We start from the raw sequence: 22,073 nt of genomic DNA on the forward strand, positions 1-22,073 counted from the left end.
ATTTATCTTTTGTGAAAGTTTAATTCACCTAGTTATATCAAGCATGGAATCAACTTGTAATGTGATATTAAAGTATGCCTTGGTGAGTTCTTTAACATATATTAAATTGAGGACATTTAGATATGTTTGAAAATCTAGAGAAAAAATAATTAATGAGCTTAATTAATTTTATTTTAAGTGTGTTGGTCACTTAAATTGATATTGGAGGTAATAGGTTGATAATCCCTTGAAATGTGGTCTGTTTAATCACCTTGTGAGTATGTTACTAATTTGATGTAGAATTAGTACTTGAGACATCTTGAAATGGTAATTGGACTTAGCATGATATAGAATATCACTGACTTGTATAGTTTGTTAGAATATTACAATTGTTTACCTTGGAAGCTAGTTACTAAATTGGGACTTATTTAGTACTTGTGGCTTAGTGTGGTAATGTGGTTCAATTGTTGTAAAATATTATTGTTTTGGTGTATAAATTGCATATTGGAGGCTTGACATGTCATATGCTATCTAGACTTGAATTCTAGGATATGGTTTGTGTGGATTCAACCTTATTTGTGCATGGAAGATGGCTTTATGCATTAGTGGATTTGGTATAAGTTTTGTCTAACTTATTGATTTTTGTATAAGTTTTGGACTTATTGATTTTGTAAAGCTTGTAAGGTCAAAAAGTGCTCGTCGCACCTGTCAACTTGACACGCCACCAAAGTATAGCTGCAAGGAAGAAATTTGGCCCGCCGCTAAAGTGTAGCTACAAAGAAGAATTTTGGCCTGTCGTCATAGTTGTAGCTACAAAAGAAATTTTGATCTGGCAAAGTGTAGTTGCGAAGAAATAAATTAGTTCGCCGCCAAACTTTAGCAGCCTAGAAAATTTCTGCTCATCGCCAAGGTATTGCAGAAAGAGAAATTTTGTTTGCTACTAAGGCGTCGCTGAAGAATCTGATTCATCACTAAGGTGCTGTTGCAATAAATTTTAACTCACCACTGAAGTGTCGTTGAAAGGAAAAAATTTTGCTCACCGCCGAGGTGTTACTAAAAGAAAATTTTGGCTTTCCGTCGAGGTATTGCTAAAAAATATTTGCTCAGCGCCGATGCATTGTTGAAAGAGAAATTTGGCTTTCTGTTAAGGTGTCGTTGAAGAAAAGTTCTGCTTGCAGCCGAGGTATTACTGGAAAAGATCTTTGGTTTTCTGCTGAACTGTCGTAGAAAAAATATCGCTCGCCGATAGAACTATGAAGAATATTAGTGGCTGGGCACCAACATGCGAGGAATGCTTTGAATATATTTCCATAGTGCTCATATGAAGATAGTTCGCCGATAGAACCATAAAGAATATTAGTGGTTGGGCACCAACATTCAAGGAATGCTTTGAATACATCTTCATGGCAATCATATGAAAATATGGAGGCAAATAGAACACCATATAGTTGTTGTTTTGATAGAAAGTCGTGGAAACGCGCCAAGACATCTTCTAACCACTCCCAATATAGTTCAGTGTGTGGCAATTCAGCAGAAAGTATACAGGGAATACTCCATGATACTTCCTTCACCTGAACATTGAGACCCAAGAGTGAAAATTAGTTTTCCTCAACAACTCTCTCATGGAATGAAAAATTTAATATCAAGGCTTCCGAGACAAAGGATTTTTATTAATCTGATCAAGACCAAAGTTGGTGAGGTCGCTTGTAGCCTTGCGTGTCCAATGAGAAGAACAATGTTCATTATCGGGATCAGGCATTTGAATGCGTGTCCAATGAGAAGAACAATGTTCATTGTCAGGATTAGGCATGTGAATGGCATTGCGACCGAGAAGTGAGTCGGATACGCTTAATGTGGTTCCTTGGCTTCTTCAACTATTTTTGCTCTCTAATATAGTCATCTTTTGCTTCATAAAACACTTAAATACCACCATGATGGAACAACAAACAAATTTGAAGCTTAATTAGTGTTGTCTGGAAGGACGATTTCAATTTCTGCTATGGCTGGCAAATCAAGTTGTTATACCCAATCAAGCCCTTCAAAAAAAAAAAAAAAAAAAAGAGAAAAGGTTAGAAAGGGGTGAAAAAAAAAAAGAGGAAAAAAAAAAAGAAGTAAAGAAAAAAAGAGGAAGGAAAAAAAAAATCATGAAAAAAAGAGGAAAAAAAAAATCGTGAAAAAAAAAAGAGGGAAAAAAGGAAAAAAATTACGTGAAAAAAAAAAAGAGAGAAAAAGGAAAGAAAAAAAAAAAAAAAAAGGGAAGGAGAAAAAAAAAAAAGGGAAAAAAAAAGTGTGAAAAAAGAAAAAGAAAAGAGAGAAATATCATACCGATTATTCTAGCAGAGACCACAATCTAACAAGTCTTCAGAGACTTTAGAATTGATGGCAAAACCTATAACTTTGGTGATATATATAGGCAACAAAATATCTTCTGTTTGTATTGGGATTTGTATAATTCAGTTCAAATGGGAAAGTAAAATTCCAATCCAAAGTTGGATAGAAAAGCAAAAGAAGAAATCTTACAATCCAAAGTTGGATAGGAAAGGGAACAAAAAAAAAAAAAAAAAAAAAAAGGAAATTTGGATACTTCAAGTCCTATTTGAAAAAGGAAACAAGTCCTGTCAAACTTGAAACTCGAAGTGGGGGCAATTTGTAGACACTAAAATTTTAGTGGGCTTTAGTTTTGACAAATGGACCCATTAAATATGGGCCTAATGTTTAATTAAGTTATTTAATTGGCCCAAGCTTGATCTACTTAAATTATTTAGTTAGCCCAGCCCAGATGGTTAAATAAACAGATAATTATTTCTAATAAAATATATTTTGAATCATTATTTTTAAGAATAATTATCATAATATAACCAGCTTAGCCTAGTTATAATTTTATCCTTATCAGGAGATGACACGTGTCATCATCCTGTCAACCCAAGAAGCCTATAAATAGAGGCCTGCAGGAAGAATTCAAACACAAATTCAGGGTCCAGAAATCCAGAGACTCAGAAATCCATAAGGTCCAGAAATCCAGAGGGCAAACCTGAAGGCGAAGAACACCAAGCACGTCCAAAGTCGTGCCGTTCTTCACCAAATTCAACAAATCCTCTCTGAAGATGAAGAATAACAAGCACATCAAATCATGCTATTCTTCATCCAAATTCTACGGTGATCAACAGCAAATACATCAAATCGTGTTATTCTTCATTCAAATTCCACGGTGATCAACAAAGAGCACATCAAATCGTGTCGTTCTTCATCTAAATGCCACGGTAATTCAAGATCACGCTCGTGCAGCCCTTGGATCCAACCAACCAAAAAGGAGATCGAATCAGAAGACCTTATTCTTTGTAATGAAAATTATAGAGGATTGTACTCCAATTTTTTTTCAAATTAATAAAATATTATTTTACTCCCTATTTTGTTTATATTGCAGACTTACAAAATTTGTGTGTACGCACTATAAGATTACACCATACAAATTACTATCATTATTTTGGTGTACTTCTTACCTACTAAATTCATTAGGCTCTAAACCCAGAGAGGTTTAGTGAACTCAAGTTTCAGTTCTAGTCACTTTGACTTACCAATGTGTGAGATCTTTTAAGGTCAATACCACGGTATCTTGGGTGGCTAATGTTGGAGCTGTGGTATAATGACCCGGTCATTTTCTTCTTTTCCTTTTTCCTCAAATTTTGCGGATAAATTTTTTCCGTTATCTTTTATATTCTGTGTTTGGTTTTTCATCACTTAGTGTCATCTCGAGTGCTCGAAAATGGTTTCTGAGACTCTTTCCTTTGGATAAACAACTTCCTTTAAGGACCTAGTTATTTCTACATTTTTCGTTTTTTGACACTATTCACTTTTCGTCCTTTTCCCTATTTTGTCTTTTCCCCATTTGTCACTTTTTGGCACAACCTCACTTTCCATGCTCGGAGTTGATTTTTGACTTCATGTATCTTCATTCTAAGTAGTTTCCACGAAATACGTTTCTTTACTTTTGCAATAAAGTACTCTTGTTGCTCCCGGTGTCCATATGGGTATGGATGCATAGTTTTTCAGAATCTTTTTCTTTTCTTGGGGTGTTTTTCATAAATATATTTTATTTTATGGGTTTTTAAGAAAATATTTTTGGAAAATATTTTCATTCTGGGTCATTAGTGCAGTTTTCACTTTTTGGAGGGCCCATTGTGCAATTAATGAAAGTTATTGGAAAAATGTCTCGTTTTGAGCCTGGATCCTCGTACGGGATTCATTTTCACATTTCATCAAGTTCTGTGCTCTTAGAATTTCATTTTGGTCGTTTTTCTCCAGTTTTAAGGTTTCTAGCCCCGGTTGCTGCCGAACTTGTTCGGGATATATCTCTCTGCTCGAAACTCAGTTTTTGACACCGTTTCTTCCGTCATTCATATTTTCTCATTTTGGTTCTTTTTTATTCATGGAGTTTTGCCGTTTGAGCGCGTCTACTCAAATTCCACTTTTCCGGACCCGGCGGGGCCCTTTTGGGGCACTTTTAGGGTTTTCCTATAAATAGGGGGTTATAAATTTAAAAAGTCATCTTCTCCTCTCTTCATGCACGACCAGAAGCTTCCATGGCAGCCCAAGGGGGGCTGCCACCCTTCTTCTCTCAATTGAATCTTCTTCTCTTTTTTAAAAAGTCATAGTGTCTTTGCGTTTTGTGTTTGTCTTGACTACGCATATATTTCCCCCTTATTAGAACCCATTTTTGAGTTTGGATTTGAGGTCAAGTTAGGATTTTGGTAGGTCCTCTTTAGAGTTTAATGTTCACGGCGTTGTCCCTGACAAAACCCTGAAGTAGTGTCGGATTCAGAGCTGTTTCATTTTGGTGGCTTTTGAGATTTTCATCTCAAATTAAGGTAGGGAGTGTCTTAAGTTTATATTAATATTGTATTGATTATTTTATAAGCTTATACCACTTGTAAGCATGTTTTGTATTAATCATAGAATTTAATTTAATTATTTTCCTTGTATAGGATTTAATTCTCAAGGATGTATATAACTTATAATTAAAGTATAGCATGCTAGTAAATTTGGCCTTGGTATGGTTGTTGACATATATTAAATTTGGGTCATTTGAATAAGAATTGCAACTTTTATTTAATATTTTTGTTTTGTGAAAGATTAATTCCCATGGCCGTACCTTGCATGAAATTAACTTGTGATAGGCTATAAAATTAAGTCTTGGCATGCTCTTTAACATACTTTAATTTTGGAGCATTTGGATGAGTATGAAAATTTAAAGATTTTAATTAAATGAATTAATTAAAATCGATTTAAGGGTTCTATTGGCTTAATTGAGTTTTAAACTTGATATTTGAAATGACTGGAACTTGTTTACTAGCATATATTAATTTGGGACCATTTGAAGTTGCTTTAAAAGTTAGAGATTTAATTATCATGATTTAATTAAATTCTACTTTGTTGTTCCATTGGCTTAATTAAGATTTTGAATTGATGTATGTAATGGCTATGCAATGTTATTTAACATGTGTTAATTAGTGATCATTTGATTGAGATTTGAAACTTAGAGAAATTAATTAGTTTATTTAATTAATTTTCGTTTCTATAGCGTTAATGATTTAAACATGTGTTTGACATTGGTTATATGTTTAAATCATGATTTTAGACTTGTATTAGATTTATGAGTTTATGATTTCAATGTTGAGATATATTGTTATAACGTGTAACGAATTGCACACTGAAGATTCGACATTTGTCATGCCTTACTAGTTGTGGACTTAGAACATGTATTGTATGTGTTTCCAAATTCGGTTATGCATGGTAGGTAGTTGATTATCTTGTATATACATGTTGATATATACGTTGTTGCATAACTTGCTGATTTTGGAAACTTGGGGATGTGGTTGATTGACTACAGTTAGGACATGGTTCTAGTACGGGGAATTGTCCCTCTACAGTCTAGTGCACACATAGGGAGGTTACCCATGGGCTAGTAACCCTAAAGTAACTATGGTGTCAGTCTGATCCGGCGTGATGTCCAAGTATCCACTTTGTTTGATTTCGCATTTCATTTGAAGTTGATAACTAGATGATATCGTAACTTATTGTTCTTTAATTGGTTTCCCATTTTGAGTTTTAAAATGTTAACTTAGAGAAATCATGCTTTATGCGTTGTGTTGGAAGTTCTAATGTTGGTTAAATTGGATCGATATTGTGATTTGTGTTTTGATGTTCAAATGTAACTTAGGATATCCTATAGATTCATTTAGAACATAAACGTTAGGCAGCATGATCCACTTTGGTTGTTTTCGTGTTTTAGATTTTAAGTTGAGGACTTTGAGACTCTATATCTTGTTGATTTGTATAACATGCTTTTATATTATTTAAATTGCATGAATGATGTGATTTATGCTAAAAATGATCTAAGGTAGCTTAGGATGCTCCTTAAGTCTCATCTTGACATAGACGTTAGGTGGCATGAGCCCATTTAACATGTTTCACCTTAAGATGATAATTTTGTAAAATGCTAGGTCGATGCATGCTCATTTCCTACGAGTAGCTTAATGTTACTCACCCTGAAGTTACTGAGGATTTGTTTCAGGTACGAAGACTTGGATCGTGATGCTCATCATTCCTTGAATGACTTGTAACTTTTAAATTTCCATTTCATGCAAATGTTAGAATGAAATGTCATTTTGTAGCCTTATATATCAAAACTTGTATCTTTGATTCCATATATGTAATGTGTACACAAGTACACCTTTTATGATGTATTTGACATGTATGAGATGAGGCCGGCTGCCAATGACATGTATTTTGTATCCTATGTAATTTTTTGACTTCATGAAATATTATGAAAATATCGAAAAATGTTGAGTTATTGCTTCACCATGGTTGCACTGGATGTGAGAATTCCATTTTCATTCTTTCATAGGGTCTCATTAATCATGTTTGAAGTGTGGCCAAAGGCCAAACAGTAATTTGAAATCATTTGTTAATTTTGGTTTTCAAATTTCCCATTTTGTGTTCATTTTCGCCTTTTTGGTCGTTGGGGAGTCGGATTCTGCATCGGCTGTATTTTTAAGCCGTGGACCATTGTAGTACGTCCAAATAGGTAAGTTACGTTTGCGTGCATGATCGTTTTCAAAAAAACTTCATCCTTGGTGATTTGAGCCTCCTATGGACTCATTTTGCATTTTTATTGCATAATATGATTTTAGGGCATTTTGGAATTTCCTTCGAGAAATAAATTCCGGTCTTTAAATGGTCACTTAAAACGTGATTTTGGGAGGGGGGATTCTTTATATTTTTTCAGAAAATGTCGTCTTGGTATCGGAAATCCCTCGCAAAGTTCAACTTTCAGTTTTGTATTTTAGCAGTTTTTTAACCCTTATGACCAGATTTCATGGAGGGGCATTTTGGGCATTTTACAGCGAGTTTTTTTCATTTCCTCTTACATAGCCGGGTACAAAATTTGATTTTGAGAGGGGTTTCTTTTTTGTGTTTTTCCAGAAAAATTCGTTTGATAACCCGTTTCTGCTCTCAGATCAGGACAGTTACTGTGGCAGCTTTTTGCCCTCTTGTCCAGCTCTGATCTATGGGCATTTTAGGGATTTTGCAGTGTGTCTTTTTCGTTTCCTTCCGCGTGGTCGGGTTGAAAACTCGATTTTAGGGGGGTTTCTTCTGTGTTTTTCCAGAAAAATTCGTTTCAGACCTCGTTTCGGCTCTCAGTTCTGGCTGAACTATTTTCTTTCCTAGCATGTCATGGTGCTTGTCGGTGTGCTCGTGGGGTACTCGTCTCAACGTCATGACGTCGACTTTTGTTTTCGCTCGTTCTCCTTCGTTCGGACTCCAAATTGAGTGAAATTTTTTTTGAACTTAGCTAATTTTTCGCTGTCTTTCTAACGGTGTGCTTGATTACACCTGGATCTTCCTGGATAATTACCAGTTTACCCTTTTTGCCTTAAGTGCTCGTTTTTCTTCGTCATGTCGTTTCTCCTTCGTCCGGACTCCGAATCATGTGATTCTTGAATCCATCTTGATTAATTTTTCATTGTCTTTCCAACGGTGTGCTCGGTGACAACCGAATTTATATTTTTAGAAAATTACCATTTTACCCCTGGGGGCTTATTTGTCATATTTTCGATCTTTTGCTTCCGCATCAATTCTCATTGAGTTCCACGACCTTATGGAAGGTCACTTTGACTCTTATAGTCTTATTTTTTGTTCTCGCTTCCGCATTTGGATCCATTATTGGGTCAATCTTCGGTTCATCACAAGACGCACCAGCTTGAAAAAGTAGGGCTGTCACATGTAGGAACACAAATGCTCGACATGGAATCCACACTCTTTAAGAGTCAGAATATCCCCTTGATGCAATTTAATAAGTTTAATCACTAGAACTTGGCGAGAGCATATTATTAAAATGTTTACTAAATTATTTTTCTATTTATTTATTTGAAAAAATATTTATTTTTTAAAATTCTTTTGCAAAAGAATTTAATTCAGTGATCATAAGGATTAAATTGGTTACTCAAGGAATATAAGATATAAGTAAGCCTTAGCTGGGACGGTATATATTATCCTGTGGCCACTTATAGATATTCAGTAGTAGAGGGATTTATATGTAATTATTTAGTAGGATAAAGCCTTACTATACTTTCCAAATCTTAGAGTGCAATTACAATAATATGGTGGTAATTATTGTAATTAATTGAATATGGTAGAGTTATGAGATAACTCAACCTTTATCTAATTGGAGCTAAGATGAGGATTCCCTTTGATACTCATCTCTAGCCTATCACTTAGATGGTGCATATATGGTTGTTGCCCTAATGTCTCTATTAAAAAATAATAAAGGTAACAAAAGTCTTCTGAACATAGAGAGAGTGAGGCTAATAGACATCCGGTTCCCACAAGCCAGACCATCTATTCCAGGGTTATAGAGGTAAAGTTTCACTGGTGTTCAAGGTTAAAGGAAAATTGGTGTTCAAGGCTAAAAGAGGAGTAAGTCCAGTTCACTGTTATTCTCGAAGTGTTGATGACTAATTAATCGTCTAAAGATATGAGATTATTTTTCAGTACTTTTTGATTTGTGAAAAATCACGTGGTTAAGATCCATATATTTTTTTAAATCACTTCCTTTTTGCTTTCAATTGTATCAGGGCAAACCACCAGATTTTCATCTAATCATTGTGATGATTTAATTTTTAAATTGTTGTCCATGCATATATTGATTTTATTCATGGCCTGCAATGATTTTAATTTCGTGAATAAAATATTTTTGATTGGTTCACCAATGCAAGTCGTTGCATAGGCAACTGTTCACTGGTTGATTAAGTTTTGAATATTGTTTATGGATTTAAACAGTATAATATGTGCATTCTAAATCATGTAAGAAGTCTATCTATTGGATTGGGTAATATTCTTTAGATATGATTATCAATTTGTGGCTCACATTGAATAAAAATAATGGGTCTCTCCAATGATTTTGTGCAAGATTCCCACTGATGAGTTGTAATGGTGGTATTTTGTGATTCTCAATTTGATTATGAAATTGATATATTTTTGAAGCGGCTTACATTAGAACCCCATATAATTGGGGTGTTAAATAAGTAAGTAAAAGAAGGTAATTACCGATTCATGTCCTTTTAAATAATGGTGACCATTATTACTGTGGTATATTAATTAATAGCATGTTAAAATTAAGATAAAATGTATCCTTTGATTACTTTGATATAAAGGGATTCGGCAGCCGCTACTGTACATGGGGACTTCCCATGTGATGGGTTGTCCTAGCAAATACAAATTAAACCTCTGGATACTTTGGAAGATTTAATTTGTAAGAAAGTTTTAATTGAAGGCTCATTCAAAAGTTTTTGGATTTAATTTAGTGAGTTGTTTATTGTTTGATATTGCACATGGGTCTATTACTTTAATTAGTAGACATCATATAATGGAAAAATACCAAATATTAGGTTTCTGATTTTCCATGACACTTAATAATGTGTGGCTGGCTCATGTAATGGGCTTCCAGTATGTAAATACCAAAATTTGGGTATCACAATTTGTGGGGGCCGCATAAAGCAGCCATGTACATGGGTATGGCAATAATTTCATAGAGACACCCTATTATGCCTTCCACTCATTTTTCTTCATCACGTTTATAATATGTTCATCAGGGCATAACACAAACTATGAACTGTGATCCACTTTTGTTGTGCACTTGTTCTACTTTGACTCATCTATAGACACCCTATTATGCCTTCCACTCATTTTTCTTCATCACGTTTATAATATGTTCATCAGGGCATAACACAAACTATGAACTGTGATCCACTTTTGTTGTGCACTTGTTCTACTTTGACTCATCTATAGACACCCTATTATGCCTTCCACTCATTTTTCTTCATCACGTTTATAATATGTTCATCAGGGCATAACACAAACTATGAACTGTGATCCACTTTTGTTGTGCACTTGTTCTACTTTGACTCATCTATATATTCAATCTCAAAACAACCCAAACACCGAAAAATCAATAACAATGGAGTCATTCCTCCCAATGCTCCCAACAATTGTTAGGCTTTCTATATATCCACTTCTTTTTGTTGTTTGCTTTGTGATATGGAGGACAAGAGTTGGTCACGGCCGAAACACAGCTAGTAAGAAAAGACTAGCACCCCAAGCTACTGGTGCATTGCCTTTGATCGGTCACCTCCATCTCTTAGGACGCTCTCAATTGCCACACATTACCTTAGGTTCTATGGCTGACAAGTACGGCCCAATCTTCACCATAAAGCTCGGGTTAAACCGAGCATTGGTAGTGAGTGATTGGGAGATGGCTAAAGAATGTTTCACCACCAACGACAAGGTCTTCGCCAACCGTCCAAGCTCTTTAGCAGTGGAGCTCATGACCTACAACTATGCCATGTTTGGTTTGGGTCCTTACGGCGATAACTGGCGCAAGGCCAAAAAGATAGTCATGCATGAGCTTCTCTCTAACCGCGCGCTTGATATGCTACGACATATCAGAGTATCAGAGGTAAGAACTTCCATAAGAGAAGTATATGACTTATGGGTTAAGAAAGAAAGTACTTCAAATGTGGTCAAGTTGGAAATGAAGCAATGGTTCGCAAATTTTACCCTAAATGTGATGGTTAGGATGCTTGTAGGGAAGCGATATTTGAGCGACGATGAAGAGGGGGCAGGAGTTGGGAAGGCGATCACAGAGTTCTTTGAATTGCTGGGGGTGTTTGTGGTGTCCGATGCCATACCTTTCCTGAGGTGTTTGGATTTGGGAGGGTACGAGAAGGCCATGAAGAAGACAGCCAAAGAAATGGACCATATAATTGAAGGTTGGTTACAGGAGCATAAAAGAAAGAGAGACTTTGGCATGGTGAAGAGTGATCAACAAGACTTCATGGATGTGATACTGTCCCTTCTTGACAGTACAAGGGCCGAAGAACTTCCCGATTTCGATGCTCATACAATCAGTAAAGCTACATGCCTGGTATATGTTCTACAACCAAGTTGATTTTGATTTACATGTTATATATATATTGTTTGATTTAGTGATTTAGATGTAGTTCGTTAATTCATCAAGTTTGAGTAAGCTCCAACTTGGCTTGAATTCATTTTGATCGATTAAGTTGTATTAGATCAGATTAAAAGGAGCTGTCTAATGGTGTAACATAAACAGTGTAGAAAGTCCTCCTCAGTAAGGATTTCTTGAGAAACAAATTCTTAGGCACATTGACATTGATCATCAGGGGCTCGGCCAGAAATATTTATTTAGGAGCCAAACTAGTAATATAAAATTAAATTTTAAAAATAATTGAATTTTATTTTATTTTATTTTATTTTATTTGTATGTGAAGTCACATAAATTTGACTTCACCATTGATCTATAACCATACGTAAGCTTCCAAATTATGATTGGCCCCAAAACAGATCATCTTGTATCACCTGCTTTATAACTATCATTACATTTTCTTTCCATTATCAAATTATCAAAAAAATATTGAATGGCTAAAATTTCTTTCATGAAAATCTATCTACTACAGGGAATGCTAACAGCGGGCACCGACCCTACGACTGTGACGCTGACTTGGACTCTCTCATTGCTCATGAACAATCGACATGTTCTCAGAAAGGTCCAAGACGAGATTGATGTCCACATTGGAAGGGGACGACTAGTGGAAGAGACGGATGTGAAGAACTTAGTCTACCTCCAAGCCGTCCTCAAAGAAACACTACGTCTTTACCCACCTGGACCACTCTCTGTACCACATGAGTCCACTGAGGACTGCGTTGTGGGTGGCTACAATATCCCGAAGAGCACACGCCTATTGGTGAACCTGTGGAAGATACATCGCGATCCTCTAGTATGGTCCGATCCAAATGAGTTTCAACCCGAGAGGTTCTTGACTGGCCACAAGGATGTCGATGTTAGGGGGCAGCATTTCGGGTTGATACCATTTGGTAGTGGAAGAAGAATGTGTTCTGGAATTTCTTTGAGCCTCCAAATTATGCAATTTACACTGGCTAGTTTGATTCATGGGTTTGAACTTGGAACTCCTTTATACGAACCGGTGGATATGAGTGAGAGCTTTGGGCTAACCAACCTCAAAGCCACCCCATTGGAGGTCCTTCTTACCCCTCGTTTGCCTGCTATCCTATATACACATGATAACTAGCTATACAATATGAAGTGTTAGAAAATCATGATAAAAAGTATGTGAACTTTGTATGTGTTTACGTTCGTGAGTGGTTTATGGGTTGAATATGAACGGACTCTATTTTTATTTATTTTTAAATAATAATGCATATGGTATTATTCGACCTTGGGATATTTTATTTATATTTTCATTCGGTTAAAGGTTTTTTTTATATATAATATATATATATATATATATATATATATATATATTATATTTTTTTCCTGACAAATTATGGAAATGGAATTGGTACACTCACTGCTCTACCAATTAAGATAAAGTTTAGAACTGAAGGTAGATTTCATCCGACAAGATTTTACAAAAGATTTGATTAGATCTCTGTCGTCTCAAGTTTTGCTAACGTTAAAAAATGGTTCATAAGCGCATGACGCAATCCAAGAACTGTGATCCACTTTTGTTGTACAATAATTCTGCTTTTGCTCATCTGCATATTAAATCTCAAAACAACCCAAACACACAGAAAAATCAATAGCAATGAAGTCACTCCTCCCAATACTTCCAACAACTGGAATGCTTGCTATACGTCCACTTCTTTTTGTTCTTTGCTTTGTGCTATGGATGGCAAGAGTTGGTCACAGAAACACGGCTAGTAAGAGGCACCCAAAGCTAAAGGTGCCTTGCCTTAGATCCGTCAACTCCATCTCTTAGGCCACTCTCTATTACCACACGACCTTAGGTTCTATGGCCAACAAGTACGGTTCAATCTTCACCATGAAGCTCGGGATAAACCAAGCATTGGTTGTGAGCAAGACCCGCCCTGAGATTTCTAAAATTTTGAGAGGTTTTAGGCAAAGTTTCAAATGCAAGACCTTTATACATAAGGTTTTACCCCGCAAAAAATTTATGAGAGTATGAAATTTTCATTAAAATGATATAATAAACACCAAGGGCGGCTCAAAATAATTTGACGCCTTAGGAGAATTTTTTTAATAATATATTAATATTAAATACTCCGAATTGGAGGCGGCCCTAGTTGTGAGTGAATGGGAGATAGTTAAAGAATGTTTCACCACCAACGACAAGGTCTTCGCCAACCGTCCAAGGTCTCTAACAGTGGACCTCTTGACCAACAACCATGCCATGTTTGGTTTCAGTCATTTCCGCAATTACTAGCACCAAGTCCGAAAAGTTGGTCATGCTTGATCTTCTCTCCAACCGCCCCCTCGATATGCTTGGACATATCCGAGTATCAGAGATAAGTGTTGGGATTTATATGTCCTGACATAGCAAATTCCTATTTGGATTAAAGTGACATGTTCCTAAAATATTTGAAATATTTATGCTTTATACAATTGGTGAATTCAATGTATTATCTTTCGATTCATTATGAAATTAATAGTGTCCACTTAATTACAAGAGATATTTATATATCTATGTGATGACGATCAATACATGAACATAAATAATTCATAGTCGGTAATTATGGATGGATTCATTATTAACTAAGACTTGAACTGGATCCGTGTTAGGTTGAGATATATTGCGAGAGCCGTCGTATGCAATTGCTCCCTATCACCGTCATGACATTTGACTCTTAAGTATGAGAGAAACTCTTTTATTAATTAGTAATTACTTTGATTTATTCGGCGGAATCTTCGGAATCCATAGACCAGCATTTCGGCGGAATCTTCGGAATCCATAGACCAGCATTTTGGGTAATTATGTAATTAATAGTTAGAGGGTTATATTTTCAATATTTGAATCATTGCTACTTGTATTTATTTTGTATTGATTATAGTTGATCACAAAATAAATTCGAAGGTCTTCGTGTGTTTTTAGACAAAATGATTCTCTATATATTTATTTATTTAAATTATTATTTTTGTCAAAGAAATGTTTTATTGTGATCAAGTCAGAAATAATCAAAGGTACCAAAATAAATATATTAATTAAGTAATCGGATTAATGGCTTTATTTATCCGATAACTAATTATGCATAGAGGGTCAAAGTGCAACATTGACTTAGAGGTTATTTATTATTTAATTGGAGTTCAATTAATTTATTTTAGTAGAGTAGAAATTAATAAATAAATTAGTTTAATTGGGTTCATGGATCGGGCCAATTATTAATTCATTGTAGTCAAGAAAATAATAAGCCCAAAGGATTCTCACTCATAGCCCAATTTGATATTGGAATCTTATTAGATTTGAGACATCACGTTACTTTTAGAGATTGAAAAAAAATATAATGTCTTTAATTGGTATTTTTATGTTGCCTATATATACATGGAGTCCATGTATATTTTAGGTTACGCTTTTGTGAAATAATTTTAGAAGACAAGAAAATATTTTCTCTCTATAGAATTTTAGGGCTAGTGTTCTCATCTAATGGAGGCTCTCACAAGCTAAGCTTTCCAAGGTCATTTATGGAGGCTTATGGGTGATTCCTAAAAGTAAGACCATTACCAAGAAGATGGAAATCCAAGGAGAAAATAGCTAACAAAGAGATCTACAATAAGTGAGAACATTCACTTTAGAGGGGGGGTTTAAAGTTTACTCAAACCTTGATGCAAGTTTTCTATCCTTAAATTGAATGGATCATTATATTCTTCATGCATAAAACTTGTCTCTACACATGAATCAAGATCTCTAGAAGTTTTTAAAAGCTTTTGTTTTCCTAATAGTGGTATCAGAGCTAGATTTGATTCATGTATAGAGTTCATAGTTTTTATTGAAGAAAATCATCATTCATGGATCCAAATTTATATATGCATATATATATATATATATATATATATATATATATTAATATATGATCATGATGTATGTATATTTGTGATTGGATGATGTTGATGTATGTTTGGGCCATGGATGAAGCTTATAGGTTAATTGAATGTAATTTTATCTTTGAATGAATGTAATTAAGGCTTTGATTTAGCCATTTGAAAGTTCAATGATGTAATTTAATTTTTTTCATTGTATTTCAAGTGTAAATATTTTTTAAAGTCACGTAATCTTAATCAAATAATGCTATGAAGCTTCAAGAAGGTCCAAGAGTGTTTAATTTGGCATCAGGATTTTTCTTAAATTTTTTAGAATTTTTCTGAAATTTTTCTGGAATTTTTTTGGGCCAAGTAATGATTTCTGGGATTTTTCTAAATTTTTTAAGGCCCTAATTTAATTTCTGGAATTTTTTTATTAATATTCTAGAATTTCGGCAATTTTTCAGCGACCGGAGGGCCGTTGGCAGCAATGGCGGTGCCGGAAGTGTAGACTGCTGATCCAGTGCTTCATGGTGCATGATTAAACGGTGCAACCGGATCCGTAGCCACTGGATTACATTCATCAGGAGAGATCATCATAATGCGGTGACATGATCTGGTACAGGCACACCAATGGTGCACCTGAAGCGCACCCAATCCAAAAGCGAATGCTACACACGCGCTAAGCATTGTGGCACCTGCAGGCGCGTGCCAGAGCGTAGCACGCCCAGGCAACTCCCAAACGCGCATGGGAGCGCATGCCATGCGCAGCCAACTCCCAACAGCGCATGTAAGTGTGTGGGGGCGCGAGGCACACGCTTGAAACCTTTCCTGGCCCTTGCAGGCATGTCAAATACGCGTAGAAGCATCCGATTGTGTCTAGTAGCGCATGGGGTCAGGTTACAGCCTCCTGCAGGTGTACATAAGCCTATGATAGACCCTCGCGAAATTATTAGAGCATTTAAATGTTAAAAGCGAAATCCATTGGCCATTTTATTTGCTTTATTCTATCTTTCATTTATTTTTTTTATTTATGTGATGTATGAAATGCATGGAATAGATAATTGTTAATTAATTATTATTCATGCATTGGATCTATGATATTTATTTAAATGACTTGATTTATATTAATTAAATTATGAAAATTAATTAAATTTAATTACTAATTAATTAGTGAGCACTTAAGGGGAAACAAAAAATTATTTTTGAAAATTTATTTTATTTTTTAAAAGGTGTGCCTCAAATTAAATATTAGTGAATCATTTAAAGTCCAAATATTTTCTAAATTTAATTGGATTAAGATCAAGGCATTTTGCATGCATTATATCATGTAAATGAATAAATTGAAAACCCTAATTATAACTTATTAAAAGTTGAGTGGGAGCAGGGATTTTTATACATTACCCCATGGCCTTCATTATTATAACCATTGTAATTAGATCTTCAAAAATAAGGCCCCACGCATGATTTGAAGATTCTAAAAATTACAATAATGGTTGTCTCACGAAAATAAAAATATTAAATGTTCATTGTAATTAGATCTTTAAAAATAAGGCACTACGCATGATTTAAAGAGTCTAGATTATAATGACAAGATATTTAATGTTTTATTTTTCGTTGGAGCATTAATAACGTTATACACTCAGTCTAAAATCAATTGTGTTAACTCCCCAACAGAGTGGTTTACACTATATGATTTTAGAAAGGTTAAACATAATCGGGAATCATTTCATATATATAGACAAGGCATTGTCTTAAGAGATATGGAAATGATGGGATTTGCCCGCCAATAATAACAATGAACTTCGCCAACCGAATAAGTTATTGGCGTATTGGTTATCTGATTTTTCATGCAAAGTGGTTAAGGGACCCACATATTATTATTTTAAAGAAAGTGCTCGCCTAATAACAAAAGAATCTCAACAATAGTAATAATAAACTCCTCCATCAAGATAAGTTATTGATGTATTGATTGTGTGATTTATTATGCTACGAAGTTGAGGGACTCACATTAATTAAAAGGGATTGTTCACCAATAGTGATAATGTACTCTTATTCTATTGAGATTTATTATATTATGTGGTTGACAAACTCATTTTAATTTTAAATATGCATGATAGTATTAATAATTCACCTGCATATTGTATGAATGCATTTATATTCAGATTATTTATGTCTGCTTGCTGACATTTTCAATATAACTGAACCTCATTTATACGGACTGAAAAAGGAACTTAAATATTTTATTCACAACGTAAGGATACAAATGTATTTATTACTCTTATACCTAATCCTTTTACTTTAAGATACCCAAAAGAACATTAATGCTTTTAATAAGTTAAATAAGGCAAATGACATTGCTCGATGCATTATTTTAGAGTTTATCTCGAATACGTTCTAAAGCTTACATTTACATTATTTTATTTTTCTTCAAGCATCATATTAAATCTCAATGAGATATTTTGGTGAGATTAGATAGAGCGTATGCCTAAGTACTATGTTAAACTTGAATACTATCAAGATAACCTAAAGAACTCCAGTAAAAGATCGTATTTTTAAAATGAATGTTTATTATTTAAAAATTAACTGGAAATCAATGGGGCTAACTTGAGTGGTAAGTTTGAAGTTGACATGATTATTGCCTTATTACCAACTCGTTCGACTCTTTTAGAGTGAACTAAATAAGGAACCAATTTGAGTTCACACTTGTTGATATTCTTATTGAGTTGGTAACATATGAAGGGATAATCAAGAGTATGGGCGTTTCTATCAATCGAACCTAGTCTATACCATCTTTTTCTAGGCCCAAGTAAAAGGGTAAAGGAAAAGAAGAAGAATGATAATCGGACTAGGCTAGCACAAAATATAGGTATCCAAAGGGTTAAAGGAAGTAAGATATTGTAAGTTTAGGGCAAAGGAAACTGTTTCTTTTACGGCTAACTAAGACACTAAAGGACGAATTGTCTAAGCAATGACGTGGCATAGGAAAATATATATTTAATCATTGAGCCATGTTATGTGGTTGTATCTATTAATTCTTAATGGATAGATTCTAGAGCCACTAAACATGATTGTAATTCGTTGCAAGGATTTCAGGAATCCAAAAGCCTCGATGATATGGATATATATTTATCTTTTGACCTAATGCTAAGGTTGTAGCTAAGTCAGTGGGAGTATTACATCTAAAATTAGAGAGTATGAGGATATTAGTATTAGAGAACTATCTTTATGCACAGATATTAGACGCAATCTCATTCTTGTTTCACTTTTGGTTTATAAAAACTGTGCTGTTACTTTTGGTAAAAGTGCTTTTATAAAATTGAATAAGTGTGCGATTACTTCTGGTGCGTTGAAAATTGGTTAATATACTATAACCACAAACTCTTAATATTTGCATGATGTAGAAACTAATGTTGCATTTCCCGGATTAAATGTTAAGAAAATATTTGTTACTCCTGACTTATTGTATTTTTAGTGTCTATTATTGGGTTATAATAAGTCAAAATGAGATTCAAAGATTGGTCAAAGAAGGTTTATTACCTATTGAGGTAGGGGAGCCTAAACCAACTTGTGTATCTTGTATTTAATGATAGATAACCCTAAGGGTTTTAATCAGCCAAATGAAATAGACATAAAGAACAATTGGAGTAGGTACACACTGACACGTGTGGTCTTATGAACATCTCAGCAAGATTACTCACGTTTTGGATAAATTTACCTGATATGACACAAATCTTAAACTTTTGGTATATTCTGAAAGTGTTAAGACTGATGTGGAGCATAGATTAGGTAAACTTATCAAAACACTTCGATCTGATCGTGGATATGAGTATTTCTTGAGATAGTGCAAAGACTATACGGTCAATGAGGGTGTTGTGTATTAGTTTTCCGCAATTGATGCTCAATGAATTGATGTGTCAAATAGGAATAATAGAATTCTCCTTAAATGGTTAGATCTATGATCAGTTATGTTACATTATCTCTTTCATTTTAAATTTTAGCCTTAACGATATCGATGCACATTATAGACTGCATTCCATCTTAGTCTATCTCAAGTATACTTTTTGAGCTGTATTTTTTCACTAAATCTTAGTTTTAATCACATGTACATATGGGGTAGTCTTACACATGTGCGCTTGATATGGACAAGTAAGTTGGAAGCAGATCATAGGCGTACTTAATTTGATGGCTACTCTAAAGGCACTAGGATGAATTATTTTATGATCTCAATGATAAAAGTTGATTATTAACACTCATTGTTTATCTATAGGGGGATCATATTATGAATCACATACCTAGCAGCATAATGTTAGAGAATATGGTATTAGTATCAGTTGTACCACAAATAAACACTCTTATTATAGAGATTAAAAATTATATATGAATTCCTTATTGATGCGTCAGCATCATCTAGTACACAGATTCTTGCATCGGTACAGAATAAGTTGGACCCAATAAGCTACACGGAAGCATGAACTGATATGGATACAGATCGTTTTGGCAAGTTGCTATGAAATCAGAGTTGGAATCTATATATTCTAATAAAATTTGGGATCTTCTAGAACTTTTTAGTAGGGTGATACCTATGAAAGGCAAGTTAATCTACAAAATGATACAAGAAGATTTGTTAGTGAATAAACCATGTGTGTGCAGGTTAATGTTATTATTTTTCTAATTCTATATATATTGATGACATCCTACTCATTTAGAATGACATGGAAAGTTTCGTCATCAGTAAAGAGGTAGTTGTTCAATTACTTTGAAATGGAGGATCTTCAAGATATAAGCTATATTCCTAGGATCAAGCTTTTGCAAGATCAAGTTAAAAGGAAAGTAGGCTTATCTTCATAATCCTACATTAATAAAGTTTTAACCAGGTTTAGTATGCAAAACTCAAAGAATGAGTTTTTGCTTTATTGACATGAATTGCTTTCTCTAGTAAGTAGTTTTCCAAGACTAACTGAGGAGATTAAGCAAATGAGACTGGAATAATATGCTTCGGCGTATGGGAGTCTCATATATGCCATGGTTTATACCAAATAGAACATCTGTTACATTGTAGGGATAGTCAGTAGATATCAGTCCAATCCCGGACTTGATAACTAGTCTGCTGTGAAAATATCATAAAGTACTTTAGGAGAACCAATAATCTCATACTCACTTATGGATATGATGATGTGGTTCCAGTAGGGTATGCTAATTCAGATTTTAAATCAGATGTAGATATTATAAGGTCCATGACTTAGTGTATGTTCACTCTATAGAAGGGAAATCAGTTGGTAGATTGTTAAGCAGATTTCAACTGCTGACTCAAACCTAAAGGTGGAGTACATTGAAGCCTTAAAGGCAGCAAAGAAAGCCTTTTGGTTTGATCTCACTGATTTAGAGGTTGTGGAGCATACTAACCTACCTATCGAGTTATATTGCAACAATAGTGCAGAAGTAGTACAAACCAATGACCCAAGGTTCTATAGAGGACCAAGGTACATTGAAAGGAAGTATCATGTCTTACATAATATTGTCCGGCAAGAAAATGTACTCATGGCTAGAACATTGCATTGGAACACAACTTTGTTGACCCATTAACAAATGTGTCATCAATCAATAGTTTTGATCGTCACTTGGATAGCATTGGAGTTAGATGCAATTAGAAATGGCTATAAGGGCAAGTGAGAGCTGTTGGGATTTATATACCCTAGCATAGCAAATTCCTGTTTAGATTAAAGTGACATATGTTCCTAACATATTTGAAATATTTATGCTTTATACAATTGGTGAATTCAATGTATTATGTTTCGATTCATTATGAAATTGATAGTGTCCACTTGATTACAAGAGATATTTATGTATGTATGTGATCTACAATAAGTGAGAACATTCACTTTAGAGGAGAGATTTTAGGTTTACTCAAACCTACTCAAACCTTGATGTAAGTTTTCTATCCTTAAATTGAATGAATCATCATATTTTTCATGCATAAAACTTGTCTCTACACATGATTAAGATATTTATTTGAAAAACTCTCATAAAGTTTTCAAAAACTTCCGTTTCCCTAACAATAAAAACATCCATAAGAAAGGTATTGATAAGCGATGAATATGTTAAAGACTTAGTGATACTTTCATTTGATTCTTATGTTTATTTTCTTTTCATATGTTTTTACCCAAAGAGACGATCAATTCCTGTAATGACCCAGTCATTTTCCTTCCTTTTCCTTTTCTCATTTTTTTACGGATAAATTTTTTCCGTTGATTTTTCTTTTTTGAGTACGGTTACTCATCACTTGGTATCATCTCGAGCCCTCAGAAATGGTTTCTGAGACTCTTTTCCTTAGATTGACAACTTCCTTAAAGGACTGCGTGATTTCCATATTTTTCGTTTTTCGACACTATGCACTTTTCGTCCTTTTCCCCGTCCGTCACTTTGTTGGCATAACGTCACTTTTCAGGTTTGGAGTTGAGTTTTGACTTCATGTACCTTTATCCTAAGTGGTTTCCATGAAATACGTATCTTTACTTTTGTAGGAAAGTACTCTGGTTGCTCCTGGTGTCCATAGGGGTATGGATGCAAAGTTCTTCAAAAACATTTTTGTTTCTTGGGGTATTTTTTGTAAATATCTTTTGGAGATATTTTATTTCAGGGATTTTTAAGAAAATATCTTTCGGAAGATATTTTCATTCTT

The 22,073-nt window shown here is 34.4% G+C and overlaps 1 protein-coding gene across 1 annotated transcript; it reads left to right on the forward strand.

Annotated features, from left to right (window-relative positions):
* Positions 1–10,162: 10,162 nt before the first annotated feature.
* On the forward strand, positions 10,163–12,800 carry LOC132279275 (cytochrome P450 CYP82D47-like). The gene is made up of 2 exons (XM_059781206.1): positions 10,163–11,461; positions 12,015–12,800. Exons 1-2 carry the CDS (start codon positions 10,400–10,402, stop codon positions 12,645–12,647), a joined length of 1,695 nt encoding a protein of 564 aa, XP_059637189.1. The 5' UTR covers positions 10,163–10,399; the 3' UTR covers positions 12,648–12,800.
* Positions 12,801–22,073: the final 9,273 nt, after the last annotated feature.

This window comes from Cornus florida, unplaced genomic scaffold, assembly GCF_030987335.1.
Source record: "Cornus florida cultivar Cherokee Brave unplaced genomic scaffold, ASM3098733v1 CherokeeBrave_3.0.0_Hap2_Chr10, whole genome shotgun sequence".
Classification (NCBI taxonomy): Eukaryota; Viridiplantae; Streptophyta; class Magnoliopsida; order Cornales; family Cornaceae; genus Cornus; species Cornus florida.